This window comes from Podarcis cretensis (genome assembly GCF_951804945.1).
Source record: "Podarcis cretensis genome assembly, chromosome: 10".
Taxonomy (NCBI): domain Eukaryota; kingdom Metazoa; phylum Chordata; class Lepidosauria; order Squamata; family Lacertidae; genus Podarcis; species Podarcis cretensis.
In genome coordinates, this window is record NC_137179.1 from 70546796 (window position 1) to 70566183 (window position 19388).

Consider the following 19388-nt stretch of genomic DNA (forward strand, 5'->3'; position numbering starts at 1 on the left):
ATGGTGGACTTTGTCATGAATAGTTGCAAAGGAAAGGGACCAGAGAACAGTGTGCAAATACAAAATATTGTGCTGTAAGTCGTGTCTTTTGGGACTTAGTATGCTTGTGAAAAGCATGCTGTACCTATGCACTGTTCTATGGCATATATATTACTGTCTTTCTAAATAAGATACAGCACAACTTTCAGTGTGAACTGAAGTGTGTTGTCTTCGAAGACCCACTGGTTTTCAGTATGTAGTTACTTCTGAGTAACTGTGCTTGGAACGAGGGCTTTCTCAGGTGCAACCAGGCTGGTGCTTTTGCAGTCCCTTCCACCTCAAAGCCTGAAACCTTTATGAGGTTACCAGGCCCTTGAATCCATCTTTTGCTTCTCATAATTGTGGGCAATTTAAGGGGATGTCAGTAAGCTAGTTGGATTCCTTGCCTTCCCCCTCTCTCATTGATGGATCAGATGCATTTCAGGTAATTTTTTAATCTGTTTTAGTATTTTAACTTTGTTTTAAAGCGTGGTTGTGAATTTTTCTTGATTATATTGCTTTATCTTTTTGTAAACCGCTTTGAGGTGGGGGCTTTTTAACAACCAAGTGGTGCATAAATTTTATGAAATAAATAAATAAAATAAATAATGTTGTGTTGCATATAAAACGCTCAGCCTGTAAAAAGCTCAGCTTGTCAAAGAATGGCAGCTTTTTGAAGTGGTGGGAGCATTTCCCTACGTGATCCTAGGATCCCTTTATACATTACGTTATTTTTAGGTACTCACTTAAAAAATATATAAACTTGTGAATATGGCAAATCCATGTATTACAGAAGTGCACTTGTTGGAGAGCCATGATTGGCAGCACCTTGCAGAGTTCATTGGCAAAATTGGGTTTTCCTTTCTGACCCATAGAGGAATTGTCTGGGAAGCGGGTGGCGCTGTGGGTTAAACCACAGAGTCGGTGGTTTGAATCCCCGCGATGGGGTGAGCTCCCGTTGCTCTGTCCCTGCTCCTGCCAACCTAGTAGTTTGAAAGCACTTCAAAGTGCAAATAGATAAATAGGTACCGCTCCGGCAGGAAAGTAAACGGCGTTTCCGTGCGCTGCTCAGATTCGCCAGAAGCGGCTTAGTCATGACCCAGAAGCTGTACGCCAGCTCCCTCGGCCAATAAAGCGAGATGAGCACCGCAACCCCAGAGTCGGTCACGACTAGACCTAATGGTCAGGGGTCCCTTTACCTTTACCTTTATCCCCCATTTCAGTGCATTTCCTGACAGCTGAATTTTGCTGCTTTTGCTTGATTCTCTCTCCCCACCCTCCAAACACACACACACACACACACACACACACACACACAGAGAGAGAGAGAGAGTTTATGTGAAAACAGTTCACAAATCTTGGCACAATTGCTAAAGAAGTTTTAAAGCTTTGCCAAGAGACTCTCTTAATGACTTGCCAGATTTCTTTTGTTATCTGCTTTAGTGCCATCTCCTCCGCAAATAATTTGTCTGTGCTTCCCATGTTTGCTTTCACCCAAAGGGGATGTATTTGTCTGAAAGCCCAATGTTGCCTTGTTACTACTTATAACCACAGCGTTTTTTGCAGGTGTCAAACTGCAAATCTTTTAACCTTTCCTCATTAAACCTGTTTGTTTGAGCACTCCTCTGCCCACTGAAAGCACATGCCCCCGACTTTACATTTACCCCCACGAAATGAAATCGGGATCCCTTTTAAGATTAATGTACTTGCAGGGCCAGCATGCCACATTTTTGGTGATTTCTGAGTTATTTACTTGGAAATTGTTGCTCCATTCTAGGCGTGTGTTCCATTGTGGGGACGTAAGAGTGTGATTCCTGTGAAAGAGTCATACAGCTAAATTGGTATAATTCACTTGGAACATCTTGACCTTATTCAAAGGGTAATGATAGGATTGCATGGTTCCAGTCTTTGAATTCTTGTTGGTCCTGAATACTTTTTCTGTGATTTGAGTAGTGTGATTCAACTCTATTGTGTAAAATCCATACTGGCAGGTTAGGTCTTTAAATTATCTTCTCCTTGGAAGTCTGTGTGTTTGTACAGATAAATATATCTACATATTTACATAAGAGAGCACACAGAGGACATATGTATAACTTCAAACCACAAATCATTTCTAGTTTCATTTGGGACGATCATCATTTTATCAAAAACAATTATTGTGATGTTGTTCAAATATCCTCATTTAAAATGCCAATAAATGATTTGGAAATCTAAACATCTATTCTGAGTCAGCTATGAGAGAACATTAAAACATGCACTCTTGCAAACAAACAAACAAACAAACAAATCAGGAAACAAAATGAATGTATTTGATCTGCTATAGTTGTGCAATTATGGGGTTTTTTTTCCAGGGGGAGAGGAAATATTGCCAGTAGTTTTATTCACCATCTGTGATTGTGCTCCAAAGCAAGAGGGAAAAACTAATTAAGTATCTTACCTTTATAAAGAGTTATTTTGAAGACCCACTATTTCTTTTTTACCTCCTTTTTATGAGCTTACTTTAACCAAATTACAGAACTGAATGGTGGCAGTGAATTTGTTCTTCTGTTAGTGAGCTTTTAGTGCTGGGCGAGGGATATTGAACATTTCAAGAGTGGCATGGAGCCTAGATTCCCATTTTTCTCCCTAGGAATCTGAATTGGGATTATGCTGCTGAAGAGAGGCCAAGTTGAAGGGGAGTTGCACTGGTAAACTAGTTTGCTTGGGGAAATAAAATCGTTTGAGAAGATAAGATGAATTTGCATTTGAGCTTAATAGACAGAGCAATCCTTGTTCCCCAGTACAGGGAGAAAGATGCCACCCCTATGTCAGTCAGCATGGTGTCCACCATATCCTTTGTTTTTCCAGCCCAGAACTGGAGGGTGAAAACAAACTGCCCCAAAAGGCACAGAATGGAGCAACAGCAGCCATGTTCACAGCACCCATGGCAACACCATTTGGGCACCCAGGGACTCCCCCATGTTAGCTGGACGTGAAGGACACCTGGCTCATAAGTACTGTGTCTGAACACAGAAAGGGAAGAAAATAGCAGGCATTTAATATACTGCCCAAACAACAACCATGGGAAGATACCTGCACATAGCTCACACAACTTCCCTTCAGTCAAGAGAGGAAAAGATTTTTTTTGTCAAGAACCAGGATTGATGGCAAGAGAAGCCACAACTGCCTACCAACGGCTACAACCTCCAGTATCTTACTACCTAGCATGGAGTTGGAAAACAGTGTTATTCTTTGTTACCTGTGCTTCACTTGCACTGAAGGCTCCATGGACCCAAATAGCATGTCCAAAGCATGTCCAAAGTCCGTTTCGGGGGGCCCTGTGGCAGTTTCTGGGGTAAAATCCTAAAAGCAACAACTTTAATCCCAAAAAAAGCTTAACAACTTAAACTTCAATCCTAAAAAAAAGGTTAACAACTTTGGTCAGCCCTCACGGCCCTTCACTTCATCAAATCTGGCCCTCTTTGAAAAAATTTGGACAACACTGTTGTAAGTCATCTAGATGGTTCTCAGAGGACCAAAAAGAAGGAAACAAATTGGGGGGGGGGAATGAAGTGGTTTTAAGTACATTAGATTTACATATTTTGACTGCAGATAGGATGGCAACACTGCCAATGCCCTCCTACATATTTTATTTTCAACACTGTCGGGTTATTTGCCGTTTCCCCCAAATTACACATTATTGAGGTGAAATTTCATACCTTTCAGTCTGAAAAGTGATTTCTAATGAAAAAGTTCCACCACCTCGTTAAGTGTGTGTTTAGCTGTGGTAGCAATCATTGGTGCAGCCCCTCTGTGCTTTTAAAACTTCAAACCTGTAATCCTCTTTAGTGAATCTTTATAAAGGCTGTTGAACTGCATCATCTCATTGGATTGGGTGCAGTCTAGGGGACGTTGGGTGTCTAAATTTTGTTGTGGTCTGTAGAATTCAGGTGCACAATTATGTGCTCTAGGCTCGGTCGCTTTATTTTCAGCGAATGGTAGGCACACAGCGTTTTCTCTGCGTTGCACCTTGAATGTGTTAGCATCTAACATTGCAACTTCTTTCACTGTTGAATCTAGTGTGCTGGGGGTTTTGTGGGCTTCCGTTGGACAACTTGAATTAAAAGCTGGTGGCATTTGTAATAAAACTGTCAGGAGAAATGGACAAAATTCTGTTTTCTCGTAGGTAAGAGTAGAGGGCTGCTTTAGGAGTCAAGAGCAGGACTTTGGAAGTGGTACAAGTAGTGTATCTTGATACCGGATGGTGTGTACCTTATTGACATCGTGCACAGAATAACCACCCTTTTTAAAGGTGTTGCTGGAGATAAATGAACTCTCAGTCAGTCTAACCATTCATAGTTCCACTTTACCATTCATTTCAACAAGGGTTAATCGAAATACCGATTGCTTAAAATTAAAGCTTTAAAAGAAAGGAAGAGTTTAAATTGTGGCAGGAGAAGAGATGGAACACCAGGGAATGACTGACCTCATAATCATTGAAGAATGGATGGAGTTGGTAGTTCAGGCTTTTTAGAAAATGTTAGGGATATTTCAGACGGTGGCTGGTGTTCCCTGCAAGCCTATTAGCATGTGAAAGTTAAGAATTGCCCCTTATCTGAGAACCTGTTAGGTCACTAATTGAGGTCACTGGAGGTGACTGATAAATGCAAAGGGTCGAATCCCAAGGTTCCTTTCCTCTGGCTTGAAAGAGCCTTCCTCCTGTAGAAGAAGGAAGCCTTTGAATTCACAATGCTGTGTTTACTTGAATCTAATGCTCACCTTTTTTGGCCAAATTAGGTTGTGAAAATTAAGGTGTGCCTTCTATTAGATGGCACATTTACATTTGCCAACAAATACTTTTTTTGGTTTCAAGGTTCTGAAAATTGTGTGCATTCCATTCCATGGCACTTTACACTCGAGTAAATGTGGTATTTGCAGACAGTGAGCTTTTTATGCTTATTAGTGAGTCCTCATGTTGACAGTTACTGACCATTGCATTTTAAGCTGAATCATCCTCTTTCTTTAAGAGAATGCCTTATAGGTATATTGCTGCATGTACTATATTTTAAAAAGAGACTGGGGAGTGAGATTGCAAGTACTTTAAGTGGGGTTTTGGGGATGACACAGTCACTACTGCACAGATGCACCATCACTGCTCTCCGTGTTGAGACCATGACTCATATTTGATTTCTGTTCCGTGGATGTAGAAGTCCGAGGGCAGACTAAACTAGTCATATATATTTTTTTGCTGATTGTTTCCTAATTAGCTGAAGAGTTTTCCCAGGTTTGTTGTTGATGGAAAATTCTATGCCAATCATTTCTATACCTCATAGAATCATAGAGTTAGAAGAGACCACAAGGGCCATTGAGTCCAACCCACTGCCAAGCAGGAAACACCATCAAAGCACTCCTGACATATGGTTAAAGACCTCCAAAGAAGGAGACTCCACCACACTCCTTGGCAGCAAATCCCACTGTCGAACAGCTCTTACTGTCAGGAAGTTCTTCCTAATGTTTAGGTGGAATCTTCTTTCTTGTAGTTTGGAGCCATTGCTCCGTGTCCGCTTCTCTTGAGCAGCAGAAAACAACCTTTCTCCCTCCTCTATGTGACATCCTTTTATATATTTGAACATGGCTATCATATCACCCCTTAACCTCACCCTAGGTTGTAAAAATTAATGAGAAAAGTGAAGGCTACATCTCAGCAGCTTATGTGTGTGGAAAGAATGGGTCCTTGGCCAGGAGTTAATTTCAGTCTGCGTTGTGTAGGACACATCCTTGGGAATACTGGTTGAGGGTTGGTAATCAGCATTGACATTTCCTGTGACTACCAACACAACCAGGGGACATTTCTCCTTGTTCCCCTTTCTGTCTTGCCTTGTCACTAGTTCCTCACTCTTTTAAGATTTCATCAGGAGCCAAACTTTATATGACTATAACTTTGGGTAAGCTTCCTTCTTGAAATAACTTCAGAAAAGGATTCTTTTTTTTTTTCTTTTTGGATGGGGGTGATGATAATTGCATTGGTTCTTTTTTTACTTGAACACCAGTTACCTTTGATAGTCACAGTGATTGAGCATGTTGTTTTTTGCACTGTGGTAATCAGACGTCCCATCCCTGGTATACTAAAAAGAAAAAATATGTAGACTTTACAGAGTTAGAAAAGCTGTATTCCTAAGATTCTCTTCTTTGTAGTGATACTAATATTTTTTTCCCTGAGTGTCTTTTTAAAATACAGTATGGTGGAATTTTAACTTTTTCTAAAAATCTTTTTTTGAAAGGACAACTTCTAATACTTGCATATATATATTTTTAACTTTCCCACAGATATGCACTTATTTGGCCATTATCCAGCTCATGATGATTTCTATCTAGTAGTGTGCAATATCTGCAATCAGGTAGTCAAGCCACAGGTTTTCCAGTCACACTGCGGTAAGTGAAAACTTTTGTTCCTGAATTACGGGCTCGCTGTACATGTCCCAAAAGAAATGGTGCATTAGCAGTTAACTTCCTCCTTCCTCTTTTTCAAGCTGAACTTCTCATCTTGTTAAACCACTTGAAATTCACTTACCTTGCCGAGGTTGGAACCCTAAACACACAGAAAACACTTTTTTTTAAGGGTGGGATGGCAGAAGTGTGTTTGTTGCTCATCAAAGCCGGTCCCAAAAAATCCGTTGCCTAGGAGAGAAAATCCAAGTGGCACTTCTCTTCCTGCTCGTTGGGGTTTATTTATTTATTTCATTAAATTTATATAACGCTTGATGGTAGAAAATAAACCTCAGGGCAGTTTACGAAAACGATAAAGCAAAAAAAAAAAAATGACAAAAATTTACAACATACAGAAGATTAAAGTTGCAAAAAAATAGACTAAAACAATTTTAAACTCCTACAAACTTTGTAAACATCTGTGCAGGCTTTCAACAGGTGCCAAAGGGAATACTGCCGCATGGTAGGCATGGTTATGTGTACTGACCAGTGTTAGGTCTGCTGCAGAGTGAGATTTGCGCCACTTATGTTCTGGTCCTCATCCAGATTGTCCGGAAATCCTCAGAGTAGTGAAGAGATGCTTGGGCTCCCAAACACCAAGGAGGATGCTCAGGAATGATCATGTTAACTGCCCAGTTCATTTTGCCGTAATCAGCCTTCCCTTGCTGCCCCTGTTCCTTCAAATGTCAGGGACTATTCCCTGTGCTAACACCTACCAGAGCATTCAGGAACACAACAAGTTCCATCAGTCTTTGAGAGAATCCCACCCTCTCAAATGGGCTCTCCAACCGTACAGGGAGGAATTGCCACTGTTAGTCCAAACTTAACCAGGTAATGGTCGGACCCTGACAAGGGAGTGCATCGCAGTCCCCCTATCTTCAGTCCATTCTTGTATCATTTGGGGCAAAGATCACATCAAGAATGTGCCTTGCCTGGTGCGTGGGACAGATGACCATTTGAGAAAGACCCATGGTTGTCATGGAATCTTCACCTGGCTCGGCAGCAGCCTCTGGGTGGATATTGAAATCACCCAGGATTATTGTTTTAGGGTCCTCCAACAGAGACTACCTAACCCAGCCTGGTCAGGATTGAATCATAGAATCATAGAGTTGGAAGAGACCACAAGGGCCATTGAGTATTGCAAGGAAGTCAGTAGAGCAGCAGCATCCCTGATGTGTCTCTCTGGCTCAATACCAGATGCAGACCCAAGCCCATTCCAAGGTCAAGAGGAGATGGTGTTCTTGTAGACAACATCAGCATCCCCACCTTGATACCCGCCCCCACCCCAGTCTAGCCTTGTGCAGTATCGAAAATCAAGAGGGCGGGGTGCAACTGGTTAAGGTCACGCCCACCCAGCTCACTCACCCAAGTCTCAGTAATACAAGGCAAATCAGTCTGCTCATCCGCAGTCAAGTTTGTTGGGGACTGATCTGTGATTCAGCAACAGAACCACCAGATCAGAGGGCCCAGCGGATATGCTACCAGAGAGTGTGGGAATGTTCAGGGAAGCAGGAGAGGATATATTGTTAAATTATAGCCTTCCCAACTTGTGTTAACAAGTTCTACAATTTAGCAGAGTAACATTCCCCTTTTTAAACTTGTACAGCAGATAACGTCTTTGCCAGGCTTGTATAAGTCTCTAAAATAAGTTTCCTTGGTAATTCGCCTTTATTCCCTCATAAAAAGATAGACAAAACACAGTCTTGTATAAAAGTATATAAAATAGTTTCCTCACATTCTGTTCACAGAAGGATCCCAGAAGGCAGACTTAGGTTACAAAATATATACACCTAGAATCTATCCCATAAGGAGATAGTTCCTTTGTCCTCTCTTGGCTGGGAGCCAAGAGAGCATCTCAGGCTAAGAAGATGTTGCTTCCTCGAGGAATGGAGTCACACAGAGAGATGTCTGCCTCCCCTGAGGTATTTTGTTACCTGCACAGGTGAGGCCACACCCACCTCTGGTCACACACAGAGGAAGTCTGTCCCAGCCCAGGAGGAAACAGGAAGTTCCGACTGGCTGGTCCAGACATCCCCTTTTTATGTCCACTCTAGGAATGTTGTATTTGACTGCTCTGTGTTTCACATCCCACAGAGCATTCCGGAGTGGAGTAAAAGGGCTGGAACAAAGAATGAAGCCCCGCAACTCCAGTCATGCTTCCCCCTGCCCACCACCACTGGAATTGGAGCATCCTCACAACTGCCACTCCACTCAGGAGCGTTTCCTAGGGTTGCCATATTTCAAAAAGTGAAAATCCGGACAGAAAAGTTGTTGACGCCACCATTCATGGACCACAGAACAGTAAACTAAGGCCCAGTGATAATAGGCACCCCACACTTACAGAGGCAGATGTTAAATCTTCTACCTGCTCTCCTCCCCCTGCCTCTCACTCAGGGGGAACTCCACCAAACCAAATTTCCCCTCAGCTAGGCTCTCACCCTGGCTGAGGCTCACAAACCTGTCTCACACAGTGCCAGGCCTACACTGCTATACCCTGACTGACAGAGCATCTCCCCAAAGGGGCGATCAAAAGTGGCGAATCCCTTTCGTGTTGTCCCCTTCGGGGCCGAACCCTAGATCACAGCTGCACCCCAGCTGCATGCACTCAGCCAGCAGTTAAAACACTAACCCCCACTACAAACAGCGCAAACAGTGCAACCAGATGATACACGGGCCAAACAGCTGTTGCAGCGCAAACACATTTGCTGGCTAGGAGAGAAGACCAGGCAAGGACCATCTTCCCGTTTCTCTGTGGGTCTGCTCTCCAAGAATGATTTATGGTTGCAACATTTGGGGGCTTTTTAGTTTAGAGAAAAGGTGAGGAGAGGAGTCGTGATGGAGATGCCTCAAATTATTCTTGGCTTGGAGAAAGTTTTTCTCCCTCTCCTAAAACACCAGAATTCAGGGGCATCCGATGAAAATGCATGTTGGAAGATTCAGGACAGACGAAAGAAAGCGCTTCTTTGCACAGTGCATAGCTGAACTATGGAATTCGCTTTGGCCACCAGCTAGGATGGCCCATTTAATGGAGAAGAAGACTATTAAGCGACGCGGGTGGCACTGTGGGTTAAACCACAGAGCCTAGGACTTGCTGATCAGAAGGTCGGCAGTTTGAATCCCCGCAACGGGGTGAGCTCCCATTGCTCTGTCCCTGCTCCTACCAACCTAGCAGTTCGAAAGCACGTCAAAGTGCAAGTAGATAAATAGGTACCACTCTGGCGGGAAGGTAAAAGGCGTTTCTGTGCGCTGCTCTGGTTCGCCAGAAGCGGCTTAGTCATGCTGGCCACATGATCCGGAAGCTGTATGCCGGCTCCCTTGGCCAATAAAGTGAGATGAGCGCCGTAACCCCAGAGTCGGTCACGATTGGACCTAGTGGTCAGGGGTCCCTTTACCTTTACCTTTAAGACTATCTGTAGCTGAAAACCTTAGTGGCTGCGCTTTGTTTTCATTGTTGGAGGCGATGTGCTTCTGAATACCAGGAGGAGAGAGAGTTGTTGCCCTCAGGTGCCGCTTGCAGGCTCACTCATCCCTTTGGCATGGCAAGAAGGGAGACAGGTTCTGTTGAGTGAGCTTAGTCTCTGGACCTGGAGCTGCAGGCAAAAGTCAAATGCTTCTGTACTTCCAAGCTACAGGGGTTAGTGAGAGGCTTCTTCCTGCACTTTTCATTTTCTTCTCCCATGCCTGGGGGCTGCTCTGAGTGTTTGTAGGGCACAAAGGCGGAGCAGGTCAATGCACCTGTGAGCTGAAGGGGTAAAGGTGGATGTGCATTGGCTTGCTCTGCACACACGGTACATGTCAAGATTAGAGAAGGTGCTGAGGCAGAGCGAGCCTCTGATTTTCTGCCTCTCCTTCCTAGCCACAAGGTTGAAGCTAGAAAGAGGAGCAGATTTTCCCATGAGCTTGTTGTGCGTTCGACACTTGGGATAAAGAGGGTCCCAGCTGCAATTAATTTTTGACTGGCCAGGAAATCACATTCTGTTGATTGCTGCCACTAATTAACACGGGGGACAACCTACAGACATGAGGTATTATCCCTGTGCAGCCACCATTGAAACAAATATTTATGTCCATGGATCAGAATTGCCTGTTTCCCACTCTGCTGTCTCTTCAATGGCCAAGTTTGGATTACTTTCTTACTAGGCAGAAACTATTCAACATTTGCAAAGGGGGGTATGTAGAACTCATTGCACATGGGTCCAGATGTTGCAGTCATGCAGCCTGGGAATCTGTGAAGTGGAAAGGCTGGACACAGTCCTGCCCTGCCCCTACTGTTCGTAGTGTCTGTGCAGCATGAGGACTTTGTGAATTGGCCCATAATCAGCCTTCCCTTGCTTTATAGCTGGGCTGCCTCTGTTCCTTGAATGACTGTTCCCTATGCTAGGTCCCACCAGTCCACATCACAAGGGGCAATGAATACAGGACTGATACAGACCTGCCAGTCCATGGCTGTATGCATTTATTATTATTATTATTATTATTATTATTATTATTATTATTACTACAGTGGTACCTCTGGTTGTGAACAGGATCCGTTCCGGAGGCCCGTTCGCAACCTGAACAGAATACAACCTGCGTCTGTGTGGGTTGCAATTCGCCGCTTCTGCGCATGCGCGTGATGTCATTTTGCGTGCATGTGCGAGCGGCGAAACCCAGAAGTAACCCATTCCATTACTTCTGGGTCGCCGCAGGACGCAACCTGAAAACGCTCAACCTGAAGCAAACGTAACATGAGGTATGACTGCGGTTCACAGAACAAAATCAAAATATAGCACCACAAAATATATTATCAAAATAAAAACAACAACCAAATAACACCCACGCCCCCCAAAAACCCATGTTTTAAAAAGGCATAGGATTTGTCAGTGAAATCAACCAAAGGCCTGATTAAAAAGGAATGTTTTTGCCTAGTGCCTAAAGGTGTATTATGAAGGTGCCAGGCGAACTTCCCTGGGGAGAGCATTCCACAGACATGGAACCACCACAGAGAAGGCCCGTTTTCATATTGCCACCTTCCAAACCTCTCAAGGAGGCACGAAGAAGAGTTTCAGAAGTTGATCCCAGGGTTCATATGGAAAGAGGCAGTCCTTGAGGTATTGCAGTCCTGAGCCATTTAAGGCTTTATAGGTCAAAACCAGCACTTTGAATTGGGCCCGGAAACTAATTGGTAGCCGGTGCAGTCGGACCAGGATCAGTGTAATATGCTCAAACCTGTTCAGAATTCAAACCTGGCCGCTGAATTCTGCACTAGCTGAAGTTTCCAAACTGTCTTCAGAGGGAGCCCTACATATAATGCATTTATAGCATTAACACATTCCAAGTATGCACCCACCCACCCAAATAGTTCTGGGAGCTGTAGATTGCTAAGGATTCTGTAAGCTAGCTCTGTTAACTAAATACAGTAAGCCTGCAACTTACGCAGGGGTAACATCCAGGGGATCTTACCTAAAGCCAAAATTGTGTACAGTGGTGCCCCGCAAGACGAATGCCTCGCAAGACGGAAAACCCGCTAGACGAAAGGGTTTTCTGTCTTGGAGGTGCTTCGCAAAACGAATTTCCTATGGGCTTGCTTCGCAAGACGAAAATGTATTGCGAGTTCCTGCGGGGTTTTTTTCCCTTTCCCCCCCTTTTTCTAAGCCGCTAAGCCGCTTAACAGCTGATCCGCTAAGCCGCTTAACAGCTGATCCGCTAAGCCGCTTAACAGCTGATCCGCTAAGCCCCTAAGCCGCTAATAGCGCTAATCCGCTAAGCCGCTAATGGGCTTTCTTCGCAAGACGAAAAAACCGCAAGACGAAGAGACTCGCGGAACGGATTCTTTTCGTCTTGCGAGGCACCACTGTATTCAGTCCCTTACTCAGCTTCCTCCAGACAATTGTGTGCCAGCCTGTCTTGTGAGTTCCTGCGGGGTTTTTTCCCTCCCCCCCCTTTTTCTAAGCGCTAAGCCGCTTAACAGCTGATCTGCTAAGCCACTTATCAGCTGATCGCTAAGCCGCTTATCAGCTGATCCGCTAGGCCACTAAGCTGCTTAACAGCTGATCCGCTAAGCCGCCACGCCGCTTATCAGCTGATCCGCTAATCCCCGAAGCCGCTAATAGCGCTAATCCGCTAAGCTGCTAATGGGCTTGCTTCGCAAGACAAAAAAACCGCAAGACGAAGAGACTCGCGGAACGGATTCTTTTCGTCTTGCGAGGCACCACTGTATAGTCAAAACCCATTGGGTTCAGTGGTGGCTGGTTGGGCCAAAGCAATCTTCCCCAGAACCCTGCCCCCTTTCCACCCTTTTTTATTTTTTATTTTTGCCACTAGTGTAAAGCTGAATGCACACGAGTTCAGTGTGCATAAATTGTGGGTTTACTGTATGCTTTAAATGTTCTTGCTTAAGCTAGTGTGTTCTGCACTTCATCGCAAAAGCAGCAGACCAGGACTGTGGGAAGTTCCTACCTTAAAGCATCCTTACTCAGCAGACCATTCCCTTTCAAATTAGCGAGATTTGCTTTCAATCAGCATACTTAGGTTCTGGTATGAAATTATGTTGATCCACCCTGCCGAAAAGAGTATTGCATTAGAATGAACATGTGCCAACTGTGAACAAATAAGATTTCCACCTTGAATCTCCCCCCCTCTCGCCGAGCCCCACAAATTGGTATTCAAGCCGTATGAAAAAGTAGCTTGATGCAAGTGAATGGGCACAGCAAAAAATTCAATTTAAATATTGGAGTTCATATCAGCCACGTGTGCTGTTTTCTTATTGTCGTGCTATATGCATTGCCTCCTCTTTAATAATGCAGAGTTGAGCTATTTGGACATAAACCTCATTTTAAAGTATTGGCTGTGAGTGCGAACTCTGTTTATGTTGATCTGGAGGTACGTCCGGGGTGTGTGTGTGTGTGTGTGTGTGTGTGTGTTGGAGCAGCATATTCCATTGTGCTAAATTTACAGATTGCCTGTATAAGCAGAGGAAAAGCCTTCAGATAACTTTTGTGGCTAAACAGTTTGCTTCTTTAGGCTGCCCTTTCTTTGAAAGTGCACAGCTAATCAACAGCCTCGTTTTATTTTCAGCATCTGAAAGCTTCCTACACATTTACGCACTTGTTAGGATCACTTCCTTGGCTGCTTTAAATAACAGCTACCTCTTGCGTAAAAGCCAAAGGCACCCATAGGCCACAACACCGACTGATCTAATTGACAAAGAACTGGGGCTTCTCTTACAGTGTGAAATAAAGCTGGTCTAACATGTGACTTTGTGGCCCCCATTCAAAATAATATTATGCTTTAAAACTGTGTTTAATCTCTATTTCTCTGTCTAGCATGCGGACCATAACGTTCCCAGTCGCAAATCATAGTAGGTGTCACCAGGAAAAAAACCCTCTATTATTGTAATTCTCACAGTACAGTAAACCACCGCAATATTTTGTAACTTGCTATCTTGTCAACGGGACGTGGGTGGCACTGTGGGTTAAACCACAGAGCCTAGGACGTGCCGATCAGAAGGTCGGCGGTTTGAATCCCCGCGACGGGGTGAGCTCCCGTTGCTAGGTCCCTGCTCTTGCCCACCTTGCAGTTCGAAAGCACGTCAAAGTGCAAGTAGATAAATAGGTACCGCTCCGGCAGGAAGGTAAACGGTGTTTCCGTGCGCTGCTCTGGTTCGCCAAAAGCGGCTTAGTCATGCTGGCCACATGACCCGGAAGCTGTACGCCGGCTCCCTCGGCCAGTAAAGCGAGATGAGCGCCACAACCCCAGAGTCGGCCACGACTGGGCCTAATGATCAGGGGTCCCTTTACCTTTACCTTTATCTCGTCAAGAGATCTAGGAATGAGATTTTTATTTTTTTTTAGAATGGGGAAAAAATTCAAAACGCACAATGTTAAGGTGCTTCTTCAAATCATAGGCCATATAGGTATGGCTGTAAATCTCTTACAGTTGTTTGCTTGCTATTATGTTGTGGCTGAATCTTTCATCAGACACCTTGGGATGATGCGGGTGTCCAGCATGGGATGTCTTCCTTTCACGCCTTTCAGCTATTTTTCTTTTCTTTTAAGAAAGTTGTATAGCATGCTATGAGGGGAGTGGTGAGGCTGGGGAACATCTTTCCAAATATGTGTGCCTGCAAGACAGTGTGTGGATTGAAATTATTCACGCCATAGCTGAGGAACTCTGACCACTGTTACATTCAAAAATTTTTTGTGTGGCCTGTGGGTTTATTCAGGAATTTCAGCGCAGGAACAAGAGGAAAAGGCTATTTAATTTCCAAATGTGGCAATAAATTTAGTTTTTTTTCTGTCATTTGAAATGTGTTCTATTGGAACACTCAGATTTTCATAGCTTCTCAGCTGCTTGCATATACATAGCCAGCAGAGGGAGATCATATCACTTCATATTTGGCCTTGCAACTATTGGCCTCTTCTGGGATCTGAAGGAGGCTTAAATGCTTTCATTTCTGCAGGTCTAATTCTTGCCATCTCACTTGGAAGTTTAGCCCGCAAATTAACTGGTGTCCTAGAAGACTTTTTAAATTGGATTCAAATTTTAACCTGCACTGTTGCCTTTCTTGGTTCACAAACACTGCAGCAAGTAGCAGAGCAAATGAGAGCAAACTTTCCAGAATTGTATGAATCTCATCCGACAGTGTTGCTTGGTAAGGTGTAGAAACAGATTTAAGCTTTCCTCACTCCCCTCCTTGCCCCCTCCCTAAACTGAATAAGATTTGAAGCAGAATTATCTCATAGCATGTCATACGTGAACAAAAATATATCCAATACTAGATCTATTGTTCCACACTTGATAATCACCTGATGGCTTTCCCAAGAGGAGCAATGTACATTTAATTTATAATTAGTTGTTATTCAAGGGTTTGTTTTTTCCTGTTACAAGTGTGACTGTTGCAGGCTGGTGTCCTCCTTCCGCCTGGAATTACTTTAATATTCTCTAGAGCCCTGTTTATTTTATTTCACCAAATTAGAGATAAGCACAGGCTCTCTTTCTGTATTTAGTTGGCAGTGCCCACTTGTGAGGTGCAACCGGAGTTTCATCGGCGATGAGTAACAAATACGGTCAGGGGATTTCTGGGCTGATTTGGTTGCTTGTTTGTGTGTGTGTGTGCAGGCTGGCACACAATTGTCTGGAGGAAGCTGAGTAAGGGACTAAATATTACCTTGGCAGGCCGTGTTCCTTTGCCGTATCTGCTGACTAATGTAGGTGATATGACGGGGAGAATCTGTGGGAGAAGGTGGTGCTTAACCATTTGCCCTGCTTGCTGCTCCCTGTCCATACAAACTCCTCCTTTCCAAGCTTTTCCTCCTGGCTATGCTTATTCCATACTTTTTGAAGGTGATTTGGAGCAGGGCGACCCAACTTTTTTAGATCAGCATGGAACCCGCGGGCCACATGCTGCCTTGTTGTGCATTCGTGGGAAGGGGGGGAAGCAGCAAGGCCAGAATTTGACACACACACCCCCAGTCCTTGTGCTGCTTTCCCAAAGCCACCTAAGCGAAGTGTCAGTCTTTGAAAAGGAGGTACGAGGCTCTGGCAGCGTCCTAGGCCCTCCCATCTCCTTCCCAAAGCTGGGAAAGCACCAACTAGGCTTTGGGAAGGAGGGTGATTTCAGTGGGTCTGTTCTGCATATGGTTTTGTCAGATGCCACCCCTTAATTTCAACCCTTCAGTCTCAAGCCATTTCTGTAGTTTCCGTTGTCAAATAATTACAAAGCAAGCTACAATAAGGTTACCAGATTTTTTCCAAAGAATCCGGGGACACCTTTTTTTTTTTTGGAAAAAAAAGTTATTACTTCTTAATTTTTTTAAAAAAAATATTTTTAATACCTTCTCTTCTGTGGTCTCCTCTGTTGCGCAGCCTTCCTCTGGGCCCCAGCCTGCTTTCTTGGAGCGCTAGCAGCTGTGGAGTAGGCTCAGGTTGGGCCTGGGCTCGGCTCTGTGTCCTTGCCCTCCCGGTGCTTTCCTAACTCTCCTCAGCTACAGCACCAGCGGCAGTGCAGCAAGGTTGGGGCTAGCCTGGTAGAGCAGTTGGCTCTGGCTGGCTTCAGGAGCTGCTTGCTGCCGTGGCGCCCACCATTTTGCCTCACCGTATATAACGTCCCCATATGATGTGTCTTGTGCCGTTGAACCAATCATGCAACATTCATTCCCTACTAATAAATCTACAACACTTAAAATATAAATCCGGGGACGTTAAATGAAATCCGGGGACAGATTTTGTCCGGGGACAGATTTGTAAATCCAGGGACTGTCCCCGGGAAACGGGGACGTGTTGTAACCATAAGCTACAAAGAGCAGCTACTGACACCGCCATATATTGAGAACTTTTGCTTCTGTTGAAAGCAGTACTGCAACTTACTTTGAGGGGGTTGGGTTAAAGTTGCTTTTCACATTCTTATGCTTTTTGTTAAAAGTAGCAGTTAAGTTCGAATTGGAGCTTTGGCAAAATATTTAGGAGAAAGGTATGTGGGAGGTAGAAATTCATCAAGTGGGAATGAAGGGGAAAGTTGCCTGTATTCAGCTAATAGACTCTGCTTCTTCTAATTGACTGTTGAAGTGGGGAATCAAACGGTGGTTTGTGAAGCTCCATGCATGCCTCACAAAAAAAACCCCACAGTGCATGCGCAGAAACATTTGAGTGTGCTTTGGACTGTTGGGAACATGGCTTTACTTTCAGAGTTTGGGGTCACTCATCTATTCCCCAACCCTAGATATGATCACTGTTAAAACAGAACCAGGTTTTATTGGTATAAATGACTAGTCAACATTTGTAATATATTGGTTTTTTAGAATGCATTATGACACTCCTCTTTTTACATAAAACACATAAATGGGTTATTTGGCTGGATTTTGATTCTATAGAGGAACCATATTTCAGTGGGTAGCGCACATATTTTGCATGCAAAATATTATAGGTTAATTCAGTATAAATGAAACTTGGGTAATAAGGTGGGGGAAAACCTCTCCTTGAGACCTTGAAGAGCTGGTGCCAGTCACAATAGTAGCAGGGGCAAGTAACTTGTGGCCTTACAGGTGTTTTTGGACTCCCATCAGCCTCAGCCAACATGGCCATTGTTCAGGAATTATGGGAGTTGAAGTCCAGGAATAGCTGGACCAATAATCTTACACCATATAAGACAGTTTCGTATGTTTGTGCAGCAAATGAAATAGTTGTTATGAGTATGCCTCCTCATCGGCATGTAGCACAGTGTTTCTCAAACTTGGGCCCCCTGCTGTTGTTGGACCACAACTCCCATCATCCCTAGCTAGCAGGACCAGTGGTCAGTGACGATGGGAGTTGTAGTCCAACAACAGCTGGTCACTCAAGCTTGAGAAACACTGAGCAGTGAATAAACTTTTGACAGTAGAAAAAGAAATGATGGTCTCTTGACTGACTGAACAACAGACAAGATAGCTGTCTTCGTGTGAACAGAGTTGCCGGCCAATGCTAAGCCACATTGTACACAGGTGGTACCTAATTGTGTGGTAGTCCTGAGCTGTGTTTGCAAAATGCAAAAGGCCATGGTAATTGGGGGGTAAGTTTACTGCCATCCCTACTTGGTCACCTTGAGATTTGCCACCAACAAAACTTTATTAATGTGCAGAACATTTTTCTTTTGTAATGCATGGTAGTTGTCTTTCTCTTTTTTAAGCTGTTTAAAAAGTTGTATTGTCTAACTGGTAGGGTGTGAAACCTGGTTAGGGATGGTGTTTTGTGTCTGTAGTCAAAACAGTTGGCGGCTGCAAGTGTGCTGCTTACTGGAGCAGTCGTCTGCCTCGTTTCCAGCCTTTGCAGAATACTTAATCATATCGCTGTCATTCTCTGACAGTGTCCGTAACGTGAATCATTTCATGTTCCAGCAGTACAAGTTGTTTACAGTCGCCCTAGAATTGGATTAACTTGGCAGACTGGGCCTCGGTGTAAGTCCTTTTAGTTTACAATTTCTTCTAGCAAGCTGTTTTGTATACTGTGTCTTCTTGCTAATTTCCCCCTCCCCAGCAGAAATGAGGAGTTTTTAGCTGTTTTATGTTGGAAGACAATGTGTGTAACCAATACAGGAAAAGTGCAATTTGGTGGGTATTTCAGCTGATTGTTTTCCAGTAATGTCTCTGGAGTTAACAAGTTTCTTAAATTGCATTTTTTTAAATCAAAAACATCAGTACTCTTCTTCGACCTGGCAGTCTGTTTCCTTTGTCAGTTTACACGAAGAGCCACAGCTAAACTCTCTGCCATTTCCTTTTCAACGGTGCAAATACAATTGGAGTGGATTCAGTTTGAAGATTGTTTTCAACCAAACTTGAAACTATGTTTATCCAAGTCTCTCAGGTTCTACATTTTTCTTTGGATATTTTCTACCACTCCTACAACGCTCGAAATTGTTAGCAGACTTTCCCTCTCCCTTCCTTCCTTTCTGTTATTTAATTTAATGGACAACAGTGTGTGCTAGACTTTGTCACAAGGAAAATGAAAGTGTTTAGCAAGGTGTTTATGGCGATTGGCTGTGAAGTAACTGCCTGTTATCCCTAATCTCTATTTGGCTCATTACAAGAATATGCTTTTTTGTATTAAAATATGCTTGGCACTTGGTTTAATGTTTAAGCCTTTTAAACTGGAAGCATACGTCATATCACTTACTAAGATACAGTGGTGCCTCGCAAGACAAAATTCATCCGTTCCATGAGGCTCTTCGTATAGCGGTTTTTTCGTCTTGCGAAGCAAGCCCATTGACAGCTTAGCAGATTAGCGCTATTAGCGGTTTAGCGGCTTATCAGCGGATCAGCTGATAAGCGGCTTAGGGCTTAGGAAAAGGGGGGGAGGGGAAAAAACCCCGCAGGAACTCGCAAGACATTTTCGTCTTGTGAAGCAAGCCCATAGGGAAATTCGTTTTGCGAAGCGCCTCCAAAACGGAAAACCCT

The 19388-nt window shown here is 43.9% G+C and overlaps 1 protein-coding gene across 7 annotated transcripts in view; it reads left to right on the top strand.

Annotated features, from left to right (window-relative positions):
* Nucleotides 1–19388, top strand: part of ATXN7L1 (ataxin 7 like 1) — a 75766-nt gene that overhangs the window by 25927 nt on the left and 30451 nt on the right. For 5 of the 7 annotated variants that reach the window (XM_079993609.1, XM_079993610.1, XM_079993608.1 and 2 more), the window contains one exon: nt 6325–6429. The exons of 1 other annotated variant lie outside the window; for it this stretch is intronic. In XM_079993609.1, coding sequence (XP_079849735.1) covers nt 6325–6429 — 105 coding nt within the window. Of the gene's footprint in view, nt 1–6324; nt 6430–18295; nt 18393–19388 lie in introns of those variants that run through there. One more of the 7 variants, XM_079993614.1, reaches the window with a different exon arrangement.